Source organism: Tauraco erythrolophus, chromosome 2, assembly GCF_009769465.1.
Source record: "Tauraco erythrolophus isolate bTauEry1 chromosome 2, bTauEry1.pri, whole genome shotgun sequence".
NCBI lineage: Eukaryota > Metazoa > Chordata > Aves > Musophagiformes > Musophagidae > Tauraco > Tauraco erythrolophus.
Window position 1 is genome coordinate 125,967,237 of NC_141466.1, and position 12,318 is coordinate 125,979,554.

General features: G+C 41.3%; 1 protein-coding gene across 1 annotated transcript in view; it reads right to left on the reverse strand.

Moving 5' to 3' along the window:
- The window catches only part of SPTLC3 (serine palmitoyltransferase long chain base subunit 3), an 88,209-nt gene that overhangs the window by 17,865 nt on the left and 58,026 nt on the right, over positions 1-12,318 (reverse strand). The window contains exons 7-9 of the mRNA XM_086631109.1: positions 10,306-10,411; positions 2,892-3,111; positions 625-751 (exon numbers count right to left, since the gene is read on the reverse strand). Of these exons, the coding sequence (XP_086487235.1) occupies positions 625-751; positions 2,892-3,111; positions 10,306-10,411 (453 nt within the window). The remainder of the gene's footprint in view (positions 1-624; positions 752-2,891; positions 3,112-10,305; positions 10,412-12,318) is intronic.

The window sequence follows — 12,318 nt, forward strand, 5'->3', positions numbered from 1 at the left end:
CAGACTATAGCTGCAGCTGCAACTTCAGGAGAGTAAATCTAATTAATTTTTCATAAAGACATCAAGTAGTCAATTATTTTGGAACAAAATGTACTTTAGAACTAGCTTCAGGACACCATAATTAAAGCCTGAGTGAGGCAGGAATCAGTATAATCATCTTCTCATACTATTATTTAACATACAATACCTGTTTTGAAACTGCACTGTGCTTGAGTTGCTTGCCATTTTGAAGGTTCACACTTTCAAAGAAGCTAAACTGACAGCATCTAGCCCATAAATGGCTAGCACGTCCTTATGAACCCCTCCTACAAAGTCAGACAATCTACTCAAAGGCCAATTCATGTACTTCTATTTGTTGCTGCTAAGCAGAGTGGGCTGGCAACTACAAACCCAGAATTCCGGATTACTTCCATCCCTGTTGCATGTGGATGAGTGTGGAAAAAGAAACAGAGTTGAGAGTACTTAGAAACAGGATGATTTGGATACTGATTTTACAATCAGAATTATTTCCCTTGCATTGCATTACCATACTACTTTGCTGCTGGAAGATGTTTCGTGTGCACCTGTACACAGTAGATGCTCTGGTAGTAATTGAAGTAAGTGAAGTCAAAGAAGGTGGCTTACCTTGTGTTGTCCCGTCTAGTCCCATGAGACATTTCATTGCCCTGATGATCTGCTCTGCTACGGGTGGACACATAGATGTGGCGTACACAGCACTGTGAGAATGAGTTCGTAAAAAGTCCACAAGGTCCTTACACAAGCAAAACAAAGCATGAATGAGCTTTGAGACGGCCAAACAGCAGATTTCCCTCTTAACTACTGCAGGAGTGAGAACACGCAAAAGGAAGAGGATGTTTCACCAGTTATCAGTTTGCTTTCTTGGCCGCTGCGGTTAACACATGGCCTGAAGAAACATCAGGCAGGTGGGAACACTTCACCATGTAAGTGGGGCAATTTCAGCTGAAATGCAAAGTCTGGAATAAAATAATATTTACTTCTGTGCTAAGACTTATTATAAAAGAGTCAAAATCATTTAAAGACCAATAAACAGCTGCACTTAAAATACTACTCTGCTCCTCTCTGGGAACAAAGCAAAGCCTACATGACATCAGTATAGTTCCTCTGCCACAAGACCTAATCCAGGAAAAGCAACCTTATTGGGATCTATCTTTGGCTATTAGCATACAAATTTCTTCCAAATTGAAATTTTCCATCAGTGTGGCAGAGACAGTCACATTAAAGTTGGTGTAGTTGCTTAAACATTTCCTTGTATAACTAAAAGCACAGTCTGTGCTCCTAAAAAAAAGCACTGATGTACTGTAGGCATGGCTAAAGCACCAGTAACTCTCCTGAATCCAGGGACACTGCTGGAATTCAGCGCTTGATGAAGACCATCGCTGTTACGACAGCTTATACTTCCTAGTGCAAAACAGCAGAGTAACAGTTACCACACTAAAAGCTGGATGCATGTTAGTGAGAAAGGGATGAGACCTGATTGAAAGCTGCCTTTGATAAAAAACACCACCAGAAAAAAACCCAAAGACAGTAACACGAATTACTGCCAAAAAAGCTGTGGTAACTCTAATGCTAAGGACAAAGATCTACCTAACCTTATACGGTTGTGCATTGCTATATTGCAATCATAATCCTAAGGGTTTGACCAAATAGCTGAGAAGGCTTCTGCACTCTAGCAGATGCAGAATAAACAGTGCCACAGGGATTTTTTGGCTGCAGAAATTAACGTAAGTGTGCTAAGTATGTCGGGTGAGCAGCTGCCACCAAGGCCCGAAAGCCTGAGGCAAAACTTAGTGATACGCACAGAAGTGAAAAGAGCAACTCACTTCCATTGGAGAAAACTTGCAAGGATTAGATGATGAATTACTTCAGGCTGCTTTGCACAGGTCTGGGCTTCCTATAATTTCTAGCTACATTAGCCACATTGTCTTTGGTACGAGTTAAACTTTCTGGTACAAATTCACAAAGCAAAGGAAACAAAGAAAATTGATTCTTGATGTATATTACCATAGCCTGTTTTAAGATCTCCAAGGGCAAAACCAAAAGAGTCAGTAAAAAGGACACACTTCATACTTTCTTGTAGCCCTTGTATTCTACTCAAGTGCTACCCTTATTAATGTTATCCTGACAACAACCATGTAGGCCGTCTAAGCAGGCTTCCGGCTCATTCAGCAAACTACTTAAGAAATACATTCGGCAGGATCTGAGAAGGGTAAATAATCAGCAATCACTTGATATATCTGTCAAACAACAAAACCGATGACATTTCACAACGGTGCTGATTAGGCTTTCTCTTGTTCTGCACCCCCAGTTAAAAAAGCTCTACTTTTTGTTAACATCTGCTGTTGGCAAGAGGTGGTTTTGTTAATGTACGCAGAGCAACTGAGGACACGGGTTTTCCTATTGCAAAAGGCCCTCAGCAACTCTTTTTCTCCATCCTCCTAAAAAATGCAACTATGACAATCCACAACTGTTTAGTAATTTTATTATCAGTGGATGAAACTGTGGCTTTAATCTCCCAACGTTGCTCCACACACTGTTTACAAATGTGAAACAAAGTAATGAGCAATCTGCATGCAAATTAACGTCGTGAAGTATGTTTAGCCAACGTGTCTAAACATTTCCAAGAGAAACAACAATCACCAGGGTGGCACAGAAATACCCAACCCAAGCAAATTACATAACATGAACATGAGACAAAAATAAGAAAGTCTGACTGTTTGATGTGCATTTGGGATCCAGACAAAAACGCTGCTAACTTTAGAATAGTGCTCCTGCAAAACAGTCTACGAGAAAAGATAAATGAAATACGTCATGCATAATGAGAAGGTACTTCCCCCCACCTTGATGCTAAAATGTTTGCGTCTTCCTTTTACCTTTCTGCCAGCTATGTATCCTCCAGCTGCGCCAAAGCTCTTTGTGAACGTTCCCATTAACACATCAACATCGTCAGGACTCATACCGAAGTATTCCACAACCCCTCGGCCCGTTGCGCCCACTGCGCCGATGCTGTGAGCTTCATCCAAGTAGAGGTAGGCTTTGTATTTCTTCTTCAAGGAGACTATCTCTGGCAGGCGCACGATGGACCCTTCCATGCTGCAGATGGAGAGAATCATGGATGAACAACCAATCCTGTACTCTCGCTTTTTAAGATACTGACAGAAAATAGAGGCATTAATTGCCTTACTCCATGAAAGATCTTCTGGAACCTCAATTTTTATCTACAGTTCAAAGAAAAATTGCAACCCTTTCCCATCTGCAGTGAGAATAAAAGTCAGTTTTAGAATTCAAACAATCAAAACCAGTCAAAAAGTGTTTGAACACTCGCAAATTTTCAACGTGCCAGAAAAGAGAAGGAAAGGTATGAAGTGAGCGGGAGATACTCACACAAAGCAGCACATTACAATTCATTACAAAACAAATACTATAATGAATTATAAGGCACTGCTGTAATTCAGTCTGGTCCTTGCTTCATCGTCAGCTACTGTGGCAATATTTGGGATTAACAGCTCTAGAACAAATTACCCCGGTGCAAAGTAGTTGGGTCTGACGTGCACAGGAGATGGGCCACCTGAAATGCACAGATGGTGCCATCACTCAAAGCAGCTTCGGTCTTCAGAGTGGACAGAATCAGGGATTAGAAAAGGGAGCTCCAACCTTCCCCTGACATTTTTTCCTCCCAATATGTACTTTTTAGGAATTGCAGCCATGCAGGAAAAGGAAATATTCTGAACTTGCACTAATGGTGTATTGAGATTTGTAGAAATAAGAATTTCTTCTGTATTGTTGGTAATGATGTCAGAAAGTTGGAAGGCACAGAGGAGCCGTACAGCAACATGAAAGCCCAGAGAGACAACTAAGAAACACACTCTAACCTCTTAAAGATGAAGTATCAATAGTATTGCTGTGAAGATTATTACGTCTTGAAAACCTTTCTGGGATGACTATGGCTATGCCTGGATATGCTTTGATGCACTCAGTATTCATTTCATAATGAGTTAAACATGTTCTCTTACACCAGCTCTAGTGAGCAGGTCTTTAAATGCTAAATACTTCCTATCAAAAACAAAGTGAGCGCACTGTGTGCCAGGAAAACCAGTGCTCCGTGGCTAAGGCCCGCGGCTAAGGTATATCTGATTGCAAATGCCACAGGAGTTTCAGGTAAGCAGAAATGTCAAGCTTGTTCCCAAAGAGGATGTACAAAAGAGCAGCACAATCAACACAACTTCTTGGCAATTTTTAGATTCTGGACCAGTGGCTTTCACAGATTGCTTTCACAGATTGCTTTCCCAGCTCTAGCTGCACTGTGCAGCTGGAAGTTTGGTACCACAAAAGGAGCAGGATGTGCTTTTGGCACTTGGGAAATTTCTGACAATTTTAGTCCTCTTTCATCCTTTGGTCTCCTGAGTAAGCTTGGAAACAGCTTGGTCTCCAGTTTTGAAGGAGGCTTGCCCATAGGCAAGCCTCCATTAGTTTGAAAGAACACTATGGGGGAGCAGCCATGGACAAGGGTTGCCTGTGCTGTTCATACCGGGAGGTTTGGAGAGCCTGGCTATGTGTGCCTGGAGGCATATTTTTGTCTGTCAGGTGACTACTGGCAAATCTTGCCCTTTTGTCTTGCCCAGCTGTAGAAGAGGCAGCTGTGGAGCTGTGTATCAGCACCACGGTCTCCTGCAGCAAAGAAGGGTGGGCTTGTACCGCGAATTCCCAAAGGCTGGGCTTTCTCACTTTTCCCAAATGGCACTTGGCAGCTGGGGGAGAAGCAATTTGAAAGAGCGCAGCTATTTTCCTAATGACTACAAGGACAGAGCCCACAGTCCTCACACAGCCCAGAGTCAATGCATTAGTCAGCTAAAAATTATCCCGAGTCACCAGCTGTGCTCAGGCATGCAGCATCGTACGTGCTGGGGACGGCGGCTTTTGGTTGCCTGTAGGTTGGCTTTATGGTCAGAGAGCAACAGTGGTTCCAAGGAGCACCTCTGCAGAGGGAAGCAAATAGGCATCCCACCCCTCCACGTTCCTGCAGACCAGCTAGGCAGAGAAGGACAATAATAGTTTTTCCACATTTACATGGACATCATTAGGCTTAGTGGCTCATAGACATTCAGATGGGAGACAGTTTCTCTTCAAAAAGACAAGAGCAAAAGCAGTAAATTAAAAATGCAGAGCTTGATTTGCTGCATATTTGTGGAATAGAAGCAAAGTTGTTGCTGAATCTCCGAATACACAGAGCTGGTACATGACTGTTGCAAGATTTAACCACTAAGACGATTTAATGAAAACTTTTCTTACTAGCATGAGTAGGAGATTTCTCTTTGAACTCTAAGCTGTTTGGCAAAACAATGCCCTTGTGTGCAGTTTCCGTGCTGACGTACTGCTCTTGAAAGATGCTGGCTGACACAAACGTTACAACAGCTGACAGAGACCCTCACATGGCCTTGAAGTGTCCATGGAGTAGATGAAGCGCTGCTGATTTCGTGTACATTTTCTGCGCTGCCATTCAAACACGCCTCAGCCCTCCCGATGGCAGAGATGAGAGCTGTTTTGCTGCCTACTCTGTTCTTGGTCTCTCTTTTGACCCTGGGAGATGGTTTGCGATATGAACACTGCTCTGTTTAGAACTGCTCCAAGATAAAGCTCACTTCACATAACCCCTTGGGTAGCCCAAATGGAAAGTTTACTGAATCCTTCAGTAAATATTGATGACAAGTGAGTTTAAACCAGAGAGCCAGAAGTGACCTGTAATTGTGCTGTCTCAGTTGGGTTGTGTCACTTTTACAAAGCTATTGATCTCTTTCCAGATCTGCTCAAGCACACAGGGCACATGCAAAAAGCTGGATGCAGATGAACAAAAGCTGGCTCTGCCCAGGCCACACGTTCTCATCATGTGGTACTACATCCTGTCTTGTAGCAAGAATTGTTAGCTTGATGGCAGGGATGTAAAGCTTCTAGACTGCAGCTGACCTTCATCTCCCTTGTTCAGTGGGCAGGCACAAAAGCTTGCTTCAGTACACGCTCCGTTTCAATCTACTTCCAGATGTGAGGAGACAATCCAAAATTTTGGGATCACTAAATTTTGAAGCTTGATTCAATCCCTACCAAACCACTGAGATTCTTTCTGATGCAGCTGATGAATTGTGGAGCCAGGTACTTTGAGAGACAGGAGGTGTGTACTTGTGCTGGTCACTTTGCTTGGAACACAGGCTCGCTCTTGACAAGATACTGACAGTTTTTGTCCGGTTTATTTTGGAACTTCTTGGGGAAAAGAGTTTTCTACATCATACTATGGTACCACGGTTTCAATTCTTGTTTTCTGTCAGGAAAATTAATGTACCGATATTGAACCTATTATCTTCTTCACAGTTGCATCACTCAACATCTCTAAACATACATGCCCTATAGTACCATTATCCTTTTAACATTTGAAAACTTCATCTGTTCCCCTTTTAGGCTAGTTTGTAACTGGGAAAATCCTTCCTTTCCTGACCTGTTACTCCCAAGACATATGCATTTCATTTTAATGTTTATTTTAGGTATTGTTTTCTTACATGAACCTTGCACATTCATACAACAATCTCTGTTTTGTAGTTTAGAGCAATAGTTTTAAGGAAACCTTCCAACCTTGCCCTGAAATACAACCCCATACATTGAAATGATAGAAACATTAACCTTTAGTGCTGGTCCCTGGCCAAAGACATTCAATGTTACCCCATTCTTTTCTGGAAGTCCAGTCACTTAATCCCAGAAAATAAAAAATAACCCTGATAAATTTCCTATGGTATTGACATTGAATCCCAAGGAACTTCTATCGCACATGAAAAGGCACCGGACAGTATCTAACTTATCAGAGAGCTATTTTCTGAGCTGGAAGGGAAAATACCCAAATTAAATTAAAAGCAGGGAAAGAAAAAAATCAAAACCTGTCTGTTTTGATCAGTTTCTTATGCCCCATAACTCCTGCCCTGGCCCTTGGCCTACCTGACTCCTAGGTAAATATGTGTGCAAGAGAGCAGAAGCCTACCACAAACCATGTAAGAACACAGTAACTGATTAATCCTGAACTGGAAATGGTAGAAGCCAAGGAAAACATTAGCTGGAATTTAAATAATAGAAATATGATTTAGCAAGTCAGTTTAACTTATGCCCTAGACACTGCCAAAATTTGTTCATGCTTTTTGTACTGAAGATTGATGGCTAGATGGTCTCTCTCAGCTTGGAATGCAAATGGAACATATTTGCTCCTAGGCTAGTCCAACTCAAGAACCAGCTTTCACTAGTAGTTACATTTTCTTCTGATGATTTTTTTTCTTTTTAATATAATAGAGACATTAAAAATCAAACAAATATATACTCATTGCTGTTTATTTCACATGTAGCTTGAGTGCTCCCCAAGTCGAGAGGCCAGTTCTGCCTTAGGTTGCAACCAAGCAAAATCTGTGGCTTATGGTTTCAAATGCAAGTCTGATTTCCAGAAATGCTTGTGTTGGCTAAGAATGACCCTTTTCAATTTTGCCATCTGGTAAGTTTGGGCTCATACACAGTGTAAACACTTTAACATACTCCTAATGGAAACAGAAGGCAATTTTTTTTCCATACCATCAACTTCACCATACTAAGACTATGGTGCCCCATATAACAATATTTTTTTAAAGAAGAAAAGCTTAGTGTTTCTTTTGCATCGCTGGAAAAAACATTTCTGTAAAAATTGGCCAAGGCAAACTTGCAAGTCAAGATATTTTTACTTGGACAATGGTTCTGACCGAGTTATTTAAATTCTGTATTAGTTGTCCCTGAAGCATAACTTAAGTCCTTTAAGAAAAAAAAAAAAAAAAGGCAGCATTAACTATTGCAAGAAGAATTCATTAACAACACTCTACCTCCTCCTAAAATCTTTAGATGAATGTTAATTTGGCGTCTGGCAAATCTTCAAGAAAACTAACATTAGCCAATATGGGATTGGAAAATTTTGGTCTATTTCAAAAATCATGGGCCAAGAAAGGAAAGAACATGCACACCAAAAAAGTAAGAGTCTTTCTAACACGTCTTTCTCCAGCTTTTCTTTTGCAAACAAAATGTTACTAGCTACTTACTGGATTAGACTCCACAGCCTGTGAGTCTGCTGCCAGCAGCGCTGTAAGGACAGATCAGCTGCGTGCATCTTGGGTTGGCAGTGATGGCAGGGATACGACACCGTGGGGTGTGGTGATACTCTCAAGTTAGAGCAGACTTGCTTTGCAACCAAACCACAATCTTCAATTTCGGATCTTCTTAGACTATGAAAACAACTAACCAACCAACCTAGCTACTGCTAGGGCTAGTTTCCAATAAGAGACTATTAGAGAGCTGAGCTTTGTTTTTCTTTTATTTGATGCCTTTCACAAGCACAGACACTCAGGGCATGAGTGCCCTTAACATTATTTAGCCCTTATGGCACTGAAGGAACTTTATGGTTCCTTTTTAGTGAGGTTCTCTGAGGTTTAACACATTTTTATTTTGCATTCCAACAGAAGGTTCTTCGAACTTTTGAGAACGAAATTCCATTTGAAAATGAACTGCAAAACTGGAGGAAAAGAAAACTCTATATCAAATAAACATCTTGAAATAGAGTTATTATAGTTGTAAATATCTGACAGTGGGTTTGTCCCGCTGCTCGGACCCATCTATGCTTTTGTGTCACCAGTCTACCTTCTCACTCCGTAGTGGTCAATATCCAGGGTAAAGGATTCAAAAGTGAACAAAGCTCAGCAGCTGGAGCGTTTTCTGCAGGCCCTGTGACCGATAGGAATATTTGTCAGTAAAATGTTGGTGGTCCACTTAATTTCTGCATGATCAAAGTCCTTAAATCTGAGCTTTCTTTTGGTAGTGCCAAGCTATGTTTATTTGCAGTTCTGCTCTGTTTATTCTGGTTGAAAGGAGACATTCAGCCTGCTTTGAATCAGCTGATCTGCTGTCGACCTGTTTCAGCTCTGAGTGAGAGGTGTTTAGATAAGGACTGATTTGTTCTCTTTGCAGATGGAAAATGTTAAGTAAAAAGAAAGCACTGACAACTATGATGTTGTGATGACACGAGATCGTAAAAGATTCCTTATGAAAAAAGCTGATCAGTTCAACTGTGCTAGCATTTCTCATTAAATGGCATAAACGACTGCCCATCCAGACTGGCTGTATTTCAGCAACACATGATATGATCTCTACATACAAAGTTTAATGTTGCTTTCGTAAACCATGTCACGTCCTGTGAATGAGTGGTTCTGGTTTCCTTCTCTCTGGTGCAACCGTCACTACTCCCAAACCTATCCTTCTCCTACTCCTGCCACAGTAGCCTTGCCCAGATCTCTGCAAACTCTCTTACTTGAAGAAGATCCCTGCTTCTTCAGCCCTTACCTCCTCTTTATGATCTCTGTCTCTCCCTGCTCCAGCTCCTTGCCCACCAGTGGCTCCCTCTCCATGCTGTCCACCAGCCCCATGGTTGCCTCCCCAGCAGCCTTCTCCTGATTTGAGTGGTTGCCAGGATGAAGCCCAGGATGGTGCACCTGGCTGGTGCCTCTGCTTTGCTCCTCAACTTTAGTGATGGTTTGTCCTTCTGTTTGGGTGTAAGATGCACCACACTAGTGAACTGGAGCTATCCGATTAGGATGCTCTATAATTACATGGTATTACTGACGTTGATATTATCTGATGGATTCTCATAGGCACTTCTCATTCAAATTCCTCCAGGGACTGGGGCTACATGAAATGCCACTATATAAGTCTTTGAAAGTCAGACTTTTAATTGTTTTTCCTGTTAAAGCGTGAGTCTATTAGATCCAGCGCTAGTTACTACAAAGGTGCTGATATCACTTGGCCTATGTTTAGCTTGAGTTTTTAGATTCCAACAGCTGAGTAAGAACTGGACACACAGAACTTAATTAGTTCTGTGTAGTTGTCTTTTGATCTGCCGTGCGTAACAAACAACTCTAGAAAACTCCGCTTACTCATTTAGCAAAACTCCTCACCTGCTATAGCTCCATGAATTTTATCACATCTGTGAAAACATACACCAGCTGATAATCTGTCTTGCTCTCACAGTACATCTCCCATTCCACTGTGATTTGCTAAATCAGCACTCGGGACAACGCACAGGATCCAACCCAAGCAAGTTACACCAGGGCTCAGACTGACGTAATGGAAATCAAGATACTTATAAGATCACAGAATGTCACAGTAATCAATATATAGGTACTCAATAAATCATTCTGTCCACAGAAAGATAGAGAGTACTTTTAAAGGGTTTTTAAAACACAAACATACCTGTAAATGCCCTCCACAAGGATGATAATTTTCCTCCACGCTCTACGGCTTCGAGGCTGCCCATATACTATTGCATCCCTCAGCAACTTCTCAAGGCTCTGCATATCTTTATTTAAAAATAAGAAAAAGAAGGAAGGAAAAACATTAACAAAGATTTTTCTAAAGAACTTTCTATTTTCTACTGGCGACTACTTTTTCCTAAACAGAAAAAGGCAACATTAAAAAAATGTGTCCTGAAGATAAACTTCCTTTATTAGAAGGCAAAACTCAATGATTTATTTAATTTGCCTGAATGCAATCTAGTGACAAGGAAAGTTACAAAAAGCTTCCAATTATGCACCCTACCTGGGAAGCTTCTAGAAATTCTTGGCATATATTTTTATTTAAAGCAAAAGGGAAAGACTTTCCTCAAGTACTGAGGCTAACTGCCTGCTGTTCTCTGCATGGGTTGCTGATACTCATGTCTCAAGGCTTCTGAACAGTGAGTTTTTGCTTGCTTTCTAACATCACCACAGGCTCATTAATAACATGCACTGCTTCAGCAAAGGTTTGGATCAAGCTGCGTGAAGCACGGTAGGATGGCAGCAAGAGGAATCGTGTCCTCCTCAAGAAGGAAAGTGAGTGAAAGATTGCTGATGAAAGAAGGAGACGCAAGTGGATACAAGCATGTGGCATGGATACACTGATTTGGTGCCAAAATGCTTGGCACTGGTGAGACTTCGATACAAGGAGGCATGGAACAATGTTAGAAACTTAGCTGCTTTCTCAAGGGTTGAGTGTGAATAATCTAACAAAATTCTTGGAAGTTTTGAAAAACACAGAAGAAGCAAGAGAAAACATCACAGGAATGAGGGTCAGAACAAACGTAACTCTCAAGACAGAGTTGAAATCTAACCAGCATTCTGCTGTCTGCACATGAATGAACTCTCTCCAAAATGAATTATTCTGGTACTTTTCAGGAATCTGGATCGACATTTCAAAAGGTTTTCAAAGAACATCTTACAGAGACTTGTAATAGCCCAAGGAACACTATGAATCAGCTCAAATGGTGAGTTGAGAAAAATCAATGGCATTTTTTCAGGGTATAACCTCAGTTTTTCAGCAACACATCTTCATGCAGTTATTATAAATTTCTAAAATAGTACAAAGCCAATCTTTAAAATACAATTGTCCCAACTGAAGGAAATACACCTTAGTTATATTATGTTGACGTATAGCTTGGTTTCCACCTGACTGGAGGCAGGCCATTTGCTCAGTAACTATCCATCACGAATAACCTGGGACCTGAGAGATGGCCAGGCTATGATGTGAGCCTTTCCCCTCTGGTACCTCACCACTTGCTAGTACCATTTACTGATCTCGGTGAAAGATAAATTTCTCGGAAACACCTGTGCCCCTCTGCACTTTACTGTGCAATCTCTTGACCTAGGAAGAGCTTGCTGTAACTTGCAAAGCACAGCACATGCACCCTTATTTCACTGGTGCAATCATCTGCACAGCTCCAAGAGCTCCGCGATGGAAACGCTGTTATGAACAATGCAATGCAGGCAGCACAGTTTCCACTAGATGGCGACCAAGGAAATAAAAGTTCCTTGGTGATTTAACAGGGGAATTTATAACCCACCTGAGCATTTGCAGCACATGCGTGTTTCATGTAAGAGCGCTGCTCACCTTCTCTTCTGTTTTCAGTAGATAATATTCATAAATCTTTTTGAGTTCTGAGAATTAAAGGACTCCACAAGATAACAGAAAGCTCACTCAGTTACTCAAAGTAAAATTTGTCGCCCCCTTTTCTCCACTGAATTATTTCTCTACTGAGGTCATTGTCATCTAAATCCTTTTGGGACCTTTGAAACCCTCCTTTGAATCACACAAGGTCTTTCAGTAAGGTCTACGTGTCAGTCCAGATTGGTTCTAGACTTCAGGAAAGTCAGTTCGCTCAGCCCTCTGAGCCAAAAACATGGCTTGAAGATTCAGTTGTTTTAACATACATACACATGAAAAGAAAGAAAG